Source organism: Phaseolus vulgaris, chromosome 7 (genome assembly GCF_051622355.1).
Source record: "Phaseolus vulgaris cultivar YP4 chromosome 7, ASM5162235v1, whole genome shotgun sequence".
NCBI lineage: Eukaryota > Viridiplantae > Streptophyta > Magnoliopsida > Fabales > Fabaceae > Phaseolus > Phaseolus vulgaris.
In genome coordinates, this window is record NC_143504.1 from 53,088,352 (window position 1) to 53,105,767 (window position 17,416).

The window sequence follows — 17,416 nt, forward strand, 5'->3', positions numbered from 1 at the left end:
ATTAGGTAATGCAACCCTAAGCGGTATCCACCTCGATAAACGGGCCCAACAAGGTAGGTCCATTAGAATAATATAAATAGCGCGCATCCCAAGGAGTAAGGTATGTCATTTATTACTGTTCACCTACCTGAGAGCTGACCACCTGCTTTACTGACTTGAGCGTCGGAGTGCCTTCGCAGGTACCCCCACCATCCGGTGATTCGCCCGACGACCGAGCGCCGAGTACCGAAGGATAAGCCAGAAGACGAGAAGAATCACAGTTCATCACACAGTCACCTGTCCGATCGAAGGAAGAAGAAGAAGACTTCAATAGTTCTCTAAGTCTCATCTCCCTAGCAGAAACAATATATAATTGATTATGTGTGTAGTTATTTTTCAAGCATAATCGATTGTACACTAAATTTTAGTCTATGATCCATTGTGTGAAAGGAAAAATCAATTATTTCTTCATTGCGCTTCCTTTGTGTGTGTTATGGAAGTCATTCACTTTTTCGTACATCTTCATGCACCTTCCAATTATGCTAACAAACAACGACAACGTCTTCCTACATCAGAATCTAATCTAGTTCAACCTTACCAACACAAAACAACAAATAGTCACTTGTATGGAATAATCTCTATAGAAAGCACATTCTGCCCACGTTACATCCACCATTTACCATGCACAATTCATTTTGTTACATTCGTTAATACAATCATAATGCAAAAGTTTGTTTTCACTTTAGATACAATTATGCAAGAATTACGTTGGTTTTGTGTGGATCAAAGTAAAAGTTGAAAGAAACAAGAGAAAGAGAATGATTTTGGTGAATAGAAAATAATCACAAATAAAATAAAATATATTTATTTATTATTAATATTTTATTTATTATTTATTATTTTTAATTTAATAATATTATATTGATTATTTGTTTTATTATAGCAATATAATGAATTATGTTTTTCATATATTCAATTATCTATTAATAATCATTACAAGTAAATCATTTAATAGTAATTAATTTATTTAATAATAATTAATTTAGAGAAAAAAAAATAACTAATTACACTGAATAAGTTAAATACTATTTTATAAAAAAAATATTAATATTTAAATTAATTTTATTATTTATAAAAAATTTAAAAATAGTTTCTAAATTTATATCAAATATTAACTATTAAGATTTTAGCTATTAACTATTTTAAATTAATTTTTAATTTTAAATTAAAAACTAATTTAAAATATAAAATAGTTAGTAACTAAAATTTGATAAATAATGTTAGATATCAATTTAATAATTATTTTATAAATTTTTATTAATAATAGAAATTATTTTATATATTAATAATTTTTTAATTTATAAAATAATATATAATTTAGAATTTTTAAAAAAAAATTAGTTACTATTAGATAATTTTAATTTTCTTGTGAATATATATAAATTATTAATATAATTGATTAGGTCTTATTTTTTCCAAATTTTCGCTCTTATACAAGAAAGTTTAAGTCTTTGAAATTTATATTTTTATAATATTTATAAGCTTTGATTTTTTTGAATTGTTACTTCACTTTTTGGCTTTTCATCTTTTCATATGTAGATACAAGCATCTTTTTAAAGAGCAATTTCTCTATTTAAACTTATTTGAATCCTATAATATAATTAAGTTTTGATCTACACAGTAATAGTTTTCAGTTATTGTAAAAGAAGTTAGTTGGAGGAAGGAGATTAGTTATAACAGAAAAATAACAGCAGAGCCGTAGCTGTTGTGAGTTCAACATTCAATTAACAGTGTTATGTTTCACCAAGATCTACTCTGTATTCCATGACATACGGAAAACTTGTAAGTCTCTATCTACTATCAGTAATTTCTATTTGCAGCTGACAGAGACAAAGAACGATGGAAAGAAGTGTTTACGAAAAAGGAAAGGAAGCAAAAGAAAGTAAGTTAGTTAAAATAGTAAGTTTAACTTATATATGTCTTAATTACTTTATTTAATTATAAAAAATGAAGATTATTTTTTATTTTATCAATTTACTATTTATTAAAATATTTGAATAGTAGATAATAATTTACGCATAAAAATGTCTATTAAATGTATGATATAATGGTAGAATATCTGTAATTGTAATTGTTTATAGTTTTTATTTTCACCCCTCGTCTTCTGTAATATTATAAAACCTATGTACTTATATATTTTTAAGATACCATCTACTTCGTTCATTATTCACTTACACCAGTGTATATTATGAGATAGTATAATAATTCTTTAATTTTATCCTTAAGAAAAAATTAACATGATATTTAAAAAAAATATAAACTATAAATATAAGATTAGACTAAGTGGTGAAATAAAGAAAAATATTATCTTAATTCTATAAATAGAATAGCAACGTAACATCTTTATAAACTAATATATTATAAATAAATGTCTATCTAACATGTTATCTCATGTAAAATATGATTATTTGTACTAATGTTCTAACGTGATAGTTTTACAATTTATTTAAAAACTTGTTCAAAAAGAGTAATAATAATTCTTAGTCGTTATTAATTTTATTAAATTTTAAGTGTTTAAAATTAAATAATTTTAAACAATTTTAGTCTCAAGGTACTTTTGTATGTTATAATTATTAATTTTTAAAAATTTATAAAAATTGTAAAGGGTAAATTATTATTTAAATTTTAAAATATATAAAAAGGTCATAATTTAGTCTTTACATGAATATAAATTAAATTAAATAATTGATTGTTTAAAAAATATATTAAAGACATTCCTGATAAGTTTTTGTAGAAGTATTTGTTTATAGAAAGAAGAGTGATGAAAAGAGGGAATTAACCCGGATATTTTAATAATAAATTTTAAAGTGAATAGGAATAAAATATATATATATATATATATATATATATATATTAGATCTTCATTCCTTAGTTTATTATAAAATTTTCAGTTCATAACACTTTTCTTTCTCAATATTCTTTTTTTTAACAAAAACACAATTTTAATCGTGTTAGACTAAGGTCTTTTGGAGCTAAAGCTGTATAGAACGTTTGGATTGAACAAATTTTGGTGTTGGTAAGTATAATTAATATTATCTAAGTTTCATCATTTTCTTCTTATTCAAAACACATCCTTATATGAATGTTAACCACTTTTATATTAGTTGAAAAACCAGTGTGTTAATATATAAATAATATATATATATATATATATATATATATTACAATGATTAAAAATTCTAATCGATGTAATTGAGATGTAAAACGAGTCATATTGTATCGATTATTGTCCCAATTAAGTAATAAGATAAATTTGAAAGGATACAATTTTGTTGGTAGCAAACATATATTACATTACCAACAGAAGAAATTTAAATAATAATCTAGACTAATAAATATAAATATAATAAATGTTTAATTTAATTAAAACAAAACTAAAGTAACCATAAAGCAAAGTAGTTATATGAAATGAAAATGACTAAGTTGCAAACATAATTATAAACTATAATTAATATTAATGTCTAATACGTAGACAATATTTGTAATGAAGATTACTAACTTTTTAACTATCTTATTGAAATCTTTATTTTATATTATTTTTTTATTAACAAATTTTAAAGACTTTACTTAAAACTAAATTCAGTGTCACTCTTCCTACTAACTTCATGACTTAACTAAAGGTCAGGTATTGGATAACCTCTAAAGTCACTTTTGTGTTGTTGGTATGTTTTTTTATTTTTTTTTAAAAAAAATTATTTATGCGGGCCAGCAGGCCAACTCGCCCTGCCCCGCTATTGGCCCGCATGGTATATAGGTTATGCCAGACGGGCCTAAGCGGGTCAACTGGCTAGAGTAATGGTTTTAACGAGGGTTTATTTTTACATTACCAAAGGTTAAAACTTCCATTAAGTGGTTTACCCTGGGTTGCGATTTCCCTCGCTAAACCATCCCTGGGGAACGGTTTTTTTAAAAACCAGGAAAAGGCTTTCATAACCTCCATTAAATATTAACCTCCGTTAAATACCAGTAAGGAGGGAAGGGTTAACCACTAGACCAAAGAAGTTATTTGGTCATATTATCATTTTTATTTTACTTATTATTATTAACATAATTTATACATATTAATATTATATTAACATTATTATTAATATTATTATTATAATTAATATTATATTCATATTATTAATATTTATTAATATTATTCATATTATTAATATTTATTAATATTATTATTATTAATACTATTATTAATATTATTATAAATATTATTATTAATATTATTATTAATATTATTATTAATATTATTATTAATATTAGTATAAATATTATTATAAATATTATTATTATTATAAATATTATTATTAATATTATTATAAATATTATTATTAATATTATTATAAATGTTATTATTAATATTATTATAAATGTTATTATTAATATTATTATAAATGTTATTATTAATATTATTATAAATATTATTATTATTATTATTATAAATATTATTATTAATATTATTATAAATATTATTATAAATATTATTATAAATATTTTTATTAATATTATTATAAATATTATTGTTAATATTATTATAAATATTATTATTAATATTATTATAATGAATAGTTTTCAGTGTCTGATTCTTCAAAATTTGATACTGCAAATGTAACCAAAAAATAAATTATGATGATGTATATATGTGATAAGTTAATGTCACTTCACACACAACTTATTTTTACTTATTGAAATTCATAAAAACAATCTTTAAGAATTGAATAATAATTTCAATTAATGAAGTGCCTTCTAACTTCAATTAATGAATCAACCTCTAAGACCTAAGTTCAAAGCATATTTAAATATGTATACCAGTTTAGGCTAAACTCACTAAAAAATTTAATTATATCTATTTATTAAGAATTGAGAAAATATAAAATATTTAATTGATGTTTTACAATAAACTTTTGACACTTAAAAAAAATTAAAAAACTCTATTATTTTGATGAGATTTTAGAATAAATATTTAGAATTTAACGAAGGTTTTAAAATAAACCTTTGGAAATTAACGAAGGTTAAAAAAATCTTTGTTATTTTATGGAGGTTTTAAAATAAACCTTTGTAAATTAACAAAGGTTAAAAAAACCTTCGTTATTTTGTGGAGGTTTTAAAATAAACCTTTGGAAATTAACGAAGGTTAAAAAAACTTTCGTTATTTTGCGAAAGTTTTAAAATAAATCTTTGGAAATTAATAAAGGTTAAAAAAACCTCTGTTATTTTACTGAGGTTTTAGAATAAACCTTTGGAATTTAGCTAAGGTTAAAAAACCTCCGTTATTTTGTTGAGGTTTTAGAAAAAACCTCTATTAATTAAATCAATTCCTAAGGTTATATTAACCTCCACTAAATAACCTCTATTAAAACCTTTTTTTTCTTGTAGTGAAAGTTAACTTTGTGATATTGAGTTTGACATAAATTCTACCACTTTAACATCTTTCAAATCAAATGTTAAGGAAAAAAATTGCATAAATATTATAATAAAAGTACCAAACAAAATTTAAATAAATATAAAGTAATTATAGAAAAAGAGTAAATAATTATACATATTCAAATTTCATGACAACTATCAAATGAAACTAGATACAAAAGAGAATATAAGATTTTTAGGTTACCTATTAAACTAAATGATTATGTGATTGAAACACTCAAAATTGAGAGTTAGACGTTTTCATATAACAAAAATAAACAATAAATAAAATATTTAAGAGTGTAAATGATCAAATGCATGTCCTATAAGTGATTTAAGTCAATGAAATTGAAGGTTTGCGTCTCTTGAAATACAATTAAGCATATAAATAAAATCGCACAAAGGAAAAAAATCTCCAGTAAGGTTGTGATAGGGATTTGAATGAACTTGATAAATATTGAACAACTCAAAACAATTAAGTGAAGATAAAATTTTATGTAGTAAAATAAGAACTTTTAAAATGAAACGAAACTAAAGATTAAAGAGAATAATGTAAATAAGTTTTTTTTTACGTTACTTAGTAAACTAATTATGTTTTAATAATTTTTAAAAAAATGGGTAAGAGAACAATGATATGACAATAAATATGTATATACTATTCCCTTTTATACTCAATTAAAATAAATAAAATATTATTCATACTCGTATATTTGTTGGATCAATGCAAATATTACTCGTTAAGACGAGTTCAAACATTACCTGCGAGTGTTATATTAAAGTAAGATAAAGTTGATGTAGCTTCCAAAGTCGATTTTTCCATACATGCAATACACAATAAGGCATCAAGAACAGAGTGGAGTGCTTGAGTTAATTTTAATCAACGACATCATTTACTACATCATCTACATAAAAGTGAAAGTTAAGACTAGTAATGCAGCTCCACCCATCTTGTTCTGTCCCATTTTACCCACCAAAATCAGAATGAAACGAACTAATTCAAATAACACTTGTAAGTTACATTATTTACTCTATGACACATATTTAGGAGCTTGCATATAAGCTAGTACATACAAACAAATTTTAAAATAGTAATTGACAATTTTTTCATTTCAAATTTCATTCTCCAAGTAAAATAATGTCAAACAATTAACGACAAAACTTTAAATTAAAATCAAACAAATAAAGACAAAAATTAAAAATATTTATTTAAAAAAGAAAACATTGTGAAAAAAAACTAATTAAAGTAAAATAGAACATACAATCTATATTTTATAAGTGGATAAAAATAAACAAATAAAAAATATTCATATCTGTGATAACATTGTAGATTATTGATCAATGAGCTCACTTATGAGCCTGTGTGCATTGTGAACCTAACACACTTGATGAGTTGCTACGGGTCTGTCTTCATTTTCATCCAACTTCATTTTCATTTTCAGATTTCGATATTTTGTGTATGATTACGTTAATGGTTATTGTATTAAAATTAGTTATTTTAAAATAAAAACACTAGTAGTATTTCTGTGCAACCGAGAGGAACAAAATTGATTAATTTACAAACATAAACGGAGATGAAAATTTATAGAATAAAAAACAAAACAAATTTATAAATTAAAAATGTATTTTAGCCTTTATAAATTAAGCGTTGGGTTGGAATAGTGGAAACAGAACGGAAATGTTTTTGGAAAAGAAACAGTCTACTGTTCAGTTATTATTTATAATAAAGTAAAGGAACCGAACAAAGTAGGTGACCACTATTTTTTTATCATCTTGTTTGGGATTAAAAAAAAAGTAGTAAAATGTGTTTTTTCTAAGATAAAATATTAAATTGTATTTAATTTACACATTTTTATATTAAAAATATTTGTAGAGTAGTATAAATTTTCTTATTTTGAATCCTTTTGTTTATTTTACTATTTTTTTTTCCAGAGTTGAAAAAAGTAGTGTAATAGCTAAAACGTTGGGGAAGGGCATGATCACGTGGAAGCAATTGAAGTTACTGTACGACATGGATGCTGTTCGGTCTTCATTATTATTCGTTTCCAACCTTCAACTACCTCATTTACACTTGCAACTTCCACTTGCAACTCCTTACTTGGCTATAAAATTCTCAACTTGGTTCTTCGTTAATATGTCTGCTCTCAACTTTGTTTCTACACAAGTTGCAGAGAAGCAGCGAGGTACACCCTTTTTACACGGAAACCAGCCTCAGTTCATACAACTTAGTACGTACACTCATCCACGCAAACGTCCGTACCTATATCTAAGCACAGATATATCTCCCGTGTTATGTTTCTTATGCCCTTACGTAGTTCTCCACTGTTTGACTTCCCATACCCTTTTGAATTTTCTTCTCTTTGGCCTGTTTTTCTAATATTATAATAATTTATAGAGTATGATAATCGTGTTAGCAAAAACCCCTCTCACCTTCTCCCTCGTTCCCGGGGTCTCGGAGTCATGTTTCTGGTGCTTGTTTTTCTATGTATATGTGACATGTAAAAACTGTTATCTTGTCTTATTCTGATCCGGGACCACCTCTGCCAAAGTTCAGCGAATAGATGCGAAGTGCTTACTAAAACTTTGGTCATAAAGCATAGTTAAAAATTAGTTGGGAGATTGCGGATAAGTGAAAATTTCTTCCTAACCACGCAATGTGTCTAGTTATGCTTGGTTTTTTGTCACTTTTGTTTTGATAAAATGATTAAACCAAAGAAAAAACCTTCGTAGTACTTTTAGGTTTGACTTTTTGGTGCCTGTCATTGACGGGTACTTGAATATACACCAAAGTGAACCAAGTTGAGGGAAACTGATGGAAGTTCAGTGGTGGTTGATATACTTGTGTTGTGCCTTGTTCAGGTTTCGCAACAAAGGAGAATGAAGGCCTTTTCGGTTAAGGTTGAGGAAGGAAGGGAAGGTAAAAATGGTAGCCTCTCTGTTGGTCCAGTGTACCGCAGTGTCTTCTCCAAAAATGAATTTCCACCAATGGATCCTGATTTCTCCACAACTTGGGATATTTTCTGGTAATTGATTTCAGATAATGATTCAGCAGTCGCTATTACATTAAAATCATACAATATATGTTCTGTACCGAGCTTTACCCATATAACAATAATGTGGGGTCTGTTAATAAAAACTGAGATTTTGGTGGTTGATCAATGAATGATATTTTGATCACTGATAACTTTTTCTTTGATGGCTGCAGTGAGTCTGTCAAAAATTATCCTAACAACCCAATGCTAGGACGGCGTAAAATTGTAGATGGAAAGGTATCTTACGGAGATTTGTTTTGTTATATGACTTTATATATGTAAAAAAAATAAAGTAACTATTTTTGGATCATGTTAATAGATTGGACCATATGTGTGGAACACGTATAAGGAAGTTTATGAAGAAGTTCTGCATATAAGTTCTGCTTTACGAGCATGTGGAGCCGAAGTTGTAAGTGCTTGTGAGATGGTTTCCCTCGTAATTTGTAAGTACAGTAGATCAGCAGTTTTCAAAGGGAATCTTTTTTATGTAACAGGGTGCTCGAATTGGAATTTACGGATCTAATTGCCCTGAATGGATTGTGGCAATGGAGGTTTGACAGTTCTATGACCCTTGCTTTCTCAAAGTTTTCTCTCATGTTCTTTATATGAAGCTACGTATCGTACCATAATTCATAATCATGTTTTAATTGTAGGCTTGTTCTGCTCAAAGCTTAATTTGTGTGCCTCTCTACGACACCCTTGGTAACTTTTCTCAAATAAATATGTATCCCCACCTCTCTCTCTCTTATTGTATTGCAAAATTAAGAGCCATGACAAAAATATGATCCTAATCAAATCTTCACACTTTGTTCATTTTACATATTTTAGTAAAAAGCTTTGATACTCATTTTCTTTATCAGTGCAATTTTGTTTTCTGATCTAAATGAACAAAGAAAAAAGAAGCAACATTCAAACCTTAAGTTTTTATATATATATTTTTAATGCAGGACATGGTGCTGTAGATTTTATCCTAGATCATGCAGAAATAGATGTTGTGTTCGTCCAGGATAAGAAGGTTAAAGAGGTAACCAATAAGATAATGTTTTTTTTTTAAATAATGTTCCACTTCAGATATTTTGTATATATCAGAGATTCAGAGCTGCAGTTCATAGGTTCTTAGCTATGAGTAAATATATCATTTGCAGGTCTTAAATCCTGAATGTAAATCCTCAAAGCGACTTAAAGGTGAATTTAAGTTTTGCATTTCAATTATTCTGTGCTAGAACTAGCAGAATGATTAAATGAATTAAGCTAAATTTGATTTATGGTACAGCCATGGTGTGCTTCACTACATTAACACAGGAAGAGAAAGATAAGGCTTCTGCTATTGGAATTAAGCCATATTCCTGGGATGACTTCTTGCAGTTGGTTAGTTCTTAGAGAAGTAGTTTTTACTTTTTTGTCTACTTTTGCAATTGTGGAAGGTTTGTTTTAAAGCTTACATGCCACACTTTACAAAAGTTGTTCACACAGGAAAAGTGAGTTACTTTTTCCTTTTGTAAAGGTGTTCTGGTACAATAACTTTGCTCTTGAATGAAAATAAAATGCAATCCCAAGATTATAGAAACTTTGATATGGCAACTTACTAGAGAAATAGCTCATGGATGTAAATATAAAGTGGTAAAACTGTTTCTGTAGGCTATTCCTGTGATTCTTGGTAGGTATCTTTCTGATCTACCCTGCGTAATGAGATCAACTTATTATCTTTCAGGGAAAAGCAAACCCCAAAAGTGCTATTCCTCCTCAGGCTCATGACATCTGTACAATAATGTACACTAGTGGGACAAGTGGAGACCCTAAAGGAGTTGTTTTAATATATGAAAACGCAATGGCTTTAGTAAGAGGAATGGATCTTTTCATGGAACAATTTGAAGACAAGGTAAATCTGATGCTTATCCATTGCCTAACTGATATAGTACCATTTTCCTTTTAGCAAAAGTGACACAAACTTAATTTGTACAGATGACTGTGAATGATGTGTATTTGTCATTCCTACCCTTGGCCCATATCCTTGATCGCACAATTGAGGAGTACTTTTTCCGTAAGGGTGCATCTGTTGGTTACTATCATGGGGTAATTTTGTCCAAGAATTTATTGTTAATTTGGATTTGCTTGCTGGCATTGACATGTTAATGATTCTTCTTTGCTTCATACCAATAAATATCCAGTTTTATATTCTTTAATTTGGTGAATTTGTGGAATTGTTTTCTGAAGGATCTGAACGCGTTGAGGGATGATTTAATGGAGTTGAAACCAACACTGTTTGCTGGCGTCCCACGGGTTTTTGAGAAGGTGTATGAAGGCAAGGCCACACTTCAACATATTGAATACATAAAGAAACTTATTAGAAATTATAATATTTTATATACTTCAAATATTATCAATAGACTCTAGTTTTATTGTTTTTAATCATTTTTAATTAAAAATATAATATTACTGAAATTTGTGGTATTGTTGACACATTATTTGATGATAATTTATGGAAGAATATTTGTTTCAGGTATCAAGAAAGCAGTGGAAGACCTTAACCCAATTAGGAGAACTGTTTTTGGCTTGCTCTATAACTAGTAAGTTGGAATCTTGTACCCTATCTTTATCTTTATCCATTTATTGAGATCATGAGATATTCTGTTAATTCACATTTATTTTCAAACACAGCAAACTTGGTTGGATGAAAAAAGGATATAAGCAAAGAGAAGCATCACGTTTAGCAGATCTATTAGCCTTCAGAAAGGTTGTCTCATAATCTCTTAACTAAAACCTGTATTTATTATATATAACTTTTTACTAATATTTTTCTTGAAATTTGATAAAACTTTCTCCATTGTAGGTCAAAGCCAGGCTTGGTGGTCGTGTTCGACTAATAATCTCTGGTGGAGCAGCATTGAGTCCTGAGGTGGAAGAATTCTTGCGTGTCACTACTTGTGCTTTTGTATGCCAAGGCTATGGTAATTAAAAATTTAACTATATTACAAGACACATAAACAGCATATTTTTAATTTTACTTTTTTAGCACATTCTCCCTGATAGATTAAATTTATGTGGATAACTCTTATAGACAGACAATTTAAAAATGTTTTTGTTAAGACAACATGACACAGCATGTAGAAAGTACAAATTGACACAATGGTTAATCCAGGTTTGACTGAAACATGTGGACCAACTACTCTTGGCTTTCCTGATGAAATGTGTATGGTTGGTACTGTTGGAGCTGTATCAATATACAATGAAATAAGGCTGGAGGAGGTTCCAGAGATGGGATACAACCCTCTTGAAACTCCTCCATGTGGTGAAATATGTGTAAGAGGGAAAACTGTTTTTAGTGGCTACTACAAAAATCCAGAGTTAACAAGGGAATCTATTAGAGATGGATGGTTTCACACAGGTAATTGAGTTGTCATTTTCTGCCCAAAAATTGAATTTGGTTTTAGGAATCTTTATATAGTCTAATGCGTTTGTTTGACATTTTCCTGTATCCTCAGGGGACGTAGGAGAAATTCTTCCTAATGGTATAATTAAGATTATTGACAGGAAGAAGAATCTTGTTAAACTCACCCAAGGAGAGTATATAGCACTTGAGCATCTAGAAAATGTTTATGGTATCACTCCTATAGTTGAAGATGTAAGTGTTTTCATGAGTTCAGCTGTTAATAGGCACAGTTTTTAGTCAATAGACTGTTGCGTTTTGGTTACTTCTGATTCGGTTTATGTATGTTTTACTTTTAGATCTGGGTTTATGGGAATAGCTTGAAGTCAATGTTAGTTGCAGTAGTAGTTCCTAATGAAGAAGTTGCGAATAAGTGGGCATATACAAATGGTCACATATCTTCTTTCGACAAACTCTGCTCTCTTGACCAACTCAACAAATATGTGCTATCTGAGCTGAAATTGACAGCTGAGAGAAATAAGGTAACATCAAATGCTGAGGTTTATGAAGTACGAAAGCATGGATATGATTCTCTAACTGTGTTTTTTCCTCTTGAATTTTGATTTCCAAATTAGCTGAGGGGCTTTGAACATATCAAGGGAGTGATATTAGAGCCTTATCCATTCGACATGGAAAGAGAATTGGTGACTGCAACACTTAAGAAGAAAAGAAACAAACTGCTAAAGTATTATCAGGTAATCAGTATGCTCTTATTTCTGAAATGCAGTCTAGAAATACTCACAAAATTGTTTATATTGTCACAGGTGGAAATAGATGAACTATACCTAAGTCTGACAAAAGAGAAGCAAAAAATGTAAGGTTTTAGGCACGATTATGCCATTTAGTGCTCTTATTCCCCTTCTCAAACTCATCTATATAATCCTAAAAGCTCAGTGCTAATTTGTATTATTCAGCAACTACCAAGTGCTGAACTATATTTCCTAATTTCAAAGACTCAATCTATATATACCACAGCAATTCATTTCTGCACTATCCCGCGTCTAGTTCAACTGCTGTCAACTTCTTCTAATTTATTCAATTTGAGGGTGCCCACTTCCTTAGACGCTTTAGTGCCCACTTCCTTAGACGCTTTAATTTTCCAAAATCACGATTAAACATGTTAGTTTTTTTTTACCTCTTAAAGCAACTTAGTCTAATAGATAAACTTGAAGGTTAAAGTAGAAATTTTTAAACTTGGGGTACTAAACTGTAACCAAAAATAAAATAAAAGATCAAAATAATATGTTAACCAAAACACGCTGTAACTGTAAAAATGAAGTTACGGAGTATAATAAAGGAAAAGACAATGTATACTAATAATAATGACAACGTGCATTCTTCGTTTACACTCCAATTTTTACCCTTGAGCTCCTGTCATCATCCTTTCTCATATTTGGTTTCCAATTTTTTCTTTAAGATATCATTTATTTGCCACTAAAATTACTTTTATTTAAATTCTCAACCTTTAATTACGTAGATAAAAATTCTCATTAACTATAAATTTAACAAACTCAATTTCAAAAAGTAAAAAATACTATTACACAAATACATTTTTGCTAATAAATATAAGGATTAAGTACTTATTTTTTATCACCGATTTGTTTACTTTTTTTCAACGTCGTTCCGACTATTTTTTATTAATGTTCAATTTGATTCCATTTAAAAAAAAATAGTTCTATATTTTTCCTTTCGATAGATTGATAGAAACAATATTTAAAGAGTGTCAAGTATTGTTGATGTGTCTCAATTCACATTTAAGTGAGGAAACAACATGATGTATTGGTGTAAGGTATTTTTATGGGTGGCAGTGAAAGTTTTAATGTCACATTCAACAATAACCATGTGAACATTAACGTATCAACCGTAACAATGACACATTAACGTTATTTAAAGTTTGTTTCTATATCAATTTAGGGAAAATAAAAGCATTGCCATACATTTAAAAAACAAGTAAGACTAAATACAGCCTTTTAGTACTTAAGAGATAACATTGAAAAAATAAATAAATCAATTATGGATCCAAATAAGTAATTAAACTTTAAAAATCAAGAAACTACCAACAAATGTGAAAATCAAAACAATAAAAAAATCTCTTTGAAAACTAGAACATAGACAATTTCTTCCTCCACCTCCATATTTTTTTTTCATGCAGTTTCATATTTTTGATGAAAAGACATATTTATTCTTAATGAAATTAAAAAATAAATCCAAGTCCTTCCCATCCATTATCTTAGTTTCAGTATAGATACTATTTCAAATTTTAAGAATTTAGAAATGACTTGTAGGATTTGGTATACAATCATTTATAAATCAGTCATAATGACTTTTTGTTTTCTATTTAATGCGCACAGTCAATTCTGAGCAAACAGACTTTAAATTTAAAATTCTTTTATTTATTTTTTAATATTTTCAAATAATTTGAATATAATTATATAATCTTTATTAGGATTTTTTTTCTATTGAATGGACACTGCATATTATTATCTGACAAAGTTTACATATTCACAGGAATTTTGAATTTAAAATAATTTTATTTATTTTTTAATATTTTCAAATAATTTAAATATAATCTATTATATAACTATATAATATTCTGTATTTTATATAATTTAAATATTTTATTTTATTTTTTAATTACTAACATGAAAATAATTTTTTTAATATTTTAAATATTCGCTTAAGTTTTTATTAAAAATAATATTTTATAAAGGTAAATTAAACTTTTACTTAAAAAATTAAATATGAAAGATAATTTATTTTATAATAATTATATTAAAATGAAAAATATAAAATAACCTTAAATAAATAACATAATAATTGAATATTTTTAAAAATATAAAACATATTATAGTTAATCTTTAATTTATTATATGTTTTATTTTTTATATTTATTTAGTAAACTTTTTTATTTTAAATTTATTTTTATTATATCAAAGATGATAATATTTTAATAATAATGATGTTGAAATTAAAAATATAAAATAACCTTAAATAGCATAATAATTGGAAATTATTTTAAAAATATATAATATATTATATTATAATTAATTTTTAATTTCTTAAATTTTATATTCATAATTTTATTTCTATTAAATTAATTTATTTGATTTTTATATGTAAGTAAATATTTTATATTTAATTTTTTTTATTGAAATTAAGATGAATATACCTACTTAAGCTATCGAATAACAAAATGAAATAAAATCTCTGTGGAGATATGTTTCAAAGCTAAGAAAAACTCCCAATGGTGGAAATAATATGATCAAGTGTAGTCTGTGTGCTTTTTTATTCAATGAATCTTACACCCCAGTAAGAGCATAGTTTTAAAAAATTAACAGGGAAGGAGTTAGAATTTGTTCGAATGTGACCTCTTCAAAACTTATTGAGTTAAAAAAAAATAGACAATGAAGCATCATTGAAAATAAAATATTTAAAAAAGAAAAAGGTTCTTCTACCACCTGTATCTGATGAAGGAAATTAGACAAACAATTATCTTAACCTAAAACTCAAAGTTTCTTTACAAGATGTTTTCAATATTCAAAAGAGATATACTCTTGATTGTGAAGTTGCGAGAATGTTTTATTCTTCAGAACTACCATTTCATTTAGTAAGAAGTCCTTATTATTGGAGTGCATTTTCTTATGCAGTTAATACTTCTAATCATATAGTGGATATGTACCGCCAACATATAATAAACTGATAGGTCCTTTACTTTCAAAGAAAATAAGTCATGTAGAAAACCTTCTACAACTTATAAGAAACTCCTGGAATCAGAAAGGTGTAACAATATTTAGTGATGGGTAGAGTGATCTTCAAAGAATACCACTTATAAATTTTATGGCTATCACTGAGAGTGGACTATTCTTTTTGAAGTCACTAGATGAATCTGGTAAAATAAAGGACAAAGATTTTATTACTAAACACATGAGAGATGCAATTATGAAGGTTGGACTAAGAAATGTAGTACAAATTGTAACTATTAATGCATTTGTATGTAAGGTAGCGGGTATGCTCATAGAATTAGAATTTCTTTCAATCTATTGGACTCCTTGTGTAGTGCACACCTTGAATCTTGCATTGAAAAATATATGCAACAAAAAATACCAAAAAAATAGTGATACTTATCAACAATGTTCTTGGATCTCACAAATTGATGATGATGTTACCTTTATTAAAACCTTTATTATGGGACACTCTATGAGATTATCAATGTTCAATAACTTCAACTCATTGAAATTGCTTTCTGTTGCTTCAACCATATTTGCTTCAACCATAGTCATGCTAAAAATGTTTAGAAGTTTGGAAAAAAGACTCCAAAAAATGGTTATTAGTGACCAATGGTCTTCTTACAAAGAGGATAATGTGAATAGTGCACAATTTGTGAAAGAAACTTTGTTGACTGATAATTGGTGGATGAAGGTTGATTACATACTTGTTTTTACTGCTCCTAATTATGATGTTCTCAGAAAAACAGATACAAATATGGCTACTCTTTATTTAGTATACGAAATGTGAGATTCAATGATTGAAAATGTGAGAAAGGTCATATACCAACATAAAAGAAATACAGAAGTTGAACATTCATCATTTTTTTGGAGTAGTAAACTTAATATTAATTTATCATTGGAGTAAGAGTAGCACATCTCTTCATTGTCTTGCTCATTCTTTAAATCCAATACATTATATAATTAAATTATTTTATAATTATATTTTATTGAGTACATAATATTAAATTAACTTATGTTTATATATTTTTATGTAGATATTATAGTCATGAATGGTCAAATGAAGATTCAGAAAGACTTGTCCCACGTCAAGATAAGGAATTTACTCACGAAAGGAAGAAATGTTTTAAGAGGTACTTTGATGATGTGAATGTAAGGAGACAATTAAATATAGAATTTGCAAACTTTTCATATGGAAGAGAAAATTTAGCCGATGTTGACTCTTTAAGGGATATAGATAAAAATTGATGCAAAATCATGGTAGATTGTTCATGGAGTTCATGCACTAACACTTCAGAAAACAACTCTTAAATTACTTGGACAATCATGTTCTTCTTCTTGTGAGAAGAATTAGAGTATTTACTCCTTTATACATTCTTTAAAAAAATAAATAAGATGACACTTAAAAAGGTAGGGAATCTAGCATTTATCCATAGTAATCTTTGTCTTCTCTCAAGAAACTCCTTAAATTATAAAGAAGAGAAAACTAAATTATGAAATATGGCAGAATATGACTTTTCATTGGATGAAAATAGAATTCTTGATGTTATTAACTTATCTTCTAATAAACCAAAATTAAAAATAGTATTTTTTAATAATGATAAACAAATATAAAATATTATGATATACATAAGTATATATAATTATATATATAATGTGTTATATAATTTTTAATTTAACCGTATCTCCATAACTGTATTCATGTATATATCCACGTCTATACTTCATAACTTCCAGCACCCCAATATCTCTTATTAGCACTAGCCTTTGATATTGGAAACACCAACAAAGACTCGACA

The 17,416-nt window shown here is 27.2% G+C and overlaps 1 protein-coding gene and 1 pseudogene across 3 annotated transcripts; both read left to right on the forward strand.

The window, feature by feature from the left end:
• Positions 1 to 7,515: 7,515 nt before the first annotated feature.
• On the forward strand, positions 7,516 to 12,885 carry LOC137830188 (long chain acyl-CoA synthetase 1). Of its 3 annotated transcripts, none has more exons than XM_068637366.1 (20): positions 7,516 to 7,661; positions 8,293 to 8,456; positions 8,639 to 8,702; positions 8,785 to 8,874; positions 8,960 to 9,016; positions 9,119 to 9,167; positions 9,413 to 9,489; positions 9,611 to 9,650; positions 9,739 to 9,833; positions 10,177 to 10,344; positions 10,428 to 10,538; positions 10,680 to 10,767; positions 10,966 to 11,032; positions 11,124 to 11,199; positions 11,296 to 11,413; positions 11,605 to 11,850; positions 11,948 to 12,087; positions 12,192 to 12,374; positions 12,468 to 12,587; positions 12,657 to 12,885. In XM_068637366.1, exons 2-20 carry the CDS (start codon positions 8,311 to 8,313, stop codon positions 12,708 to 12,710), a joined length of 1,989 nt encoding a protein of 662 aa, XP_068493467.1. In that variant the 5' UTR covers positions 7,516 to 7,661; positions 8,293 to 8,310; the 3' UTR covers positions 12,711 to 12,885. The 3 variants fall into 3 exon arrangements, with proteins under 3 accessions (XP_068493467.1, XP_068493468.1, XP_068493466.1); XM_068637367.2 differs by having other exon boundaries at positions 7,526 to 7,616; XM_068637365.2 differs by having other exon boundaries at positions 7,546 to 7,685.
• A 2,199-nt stretch (positions 12,886 to 15,084) lies between these two features.
• LOC150025994 (uncharacterized) lies at positions 15,085 to 16,093 on the forward strand (annotated as a pseudogene).
• The last annotated feature ends 1,323 nt before the right edge of the window (positions 16,094 to 17,416 follow it).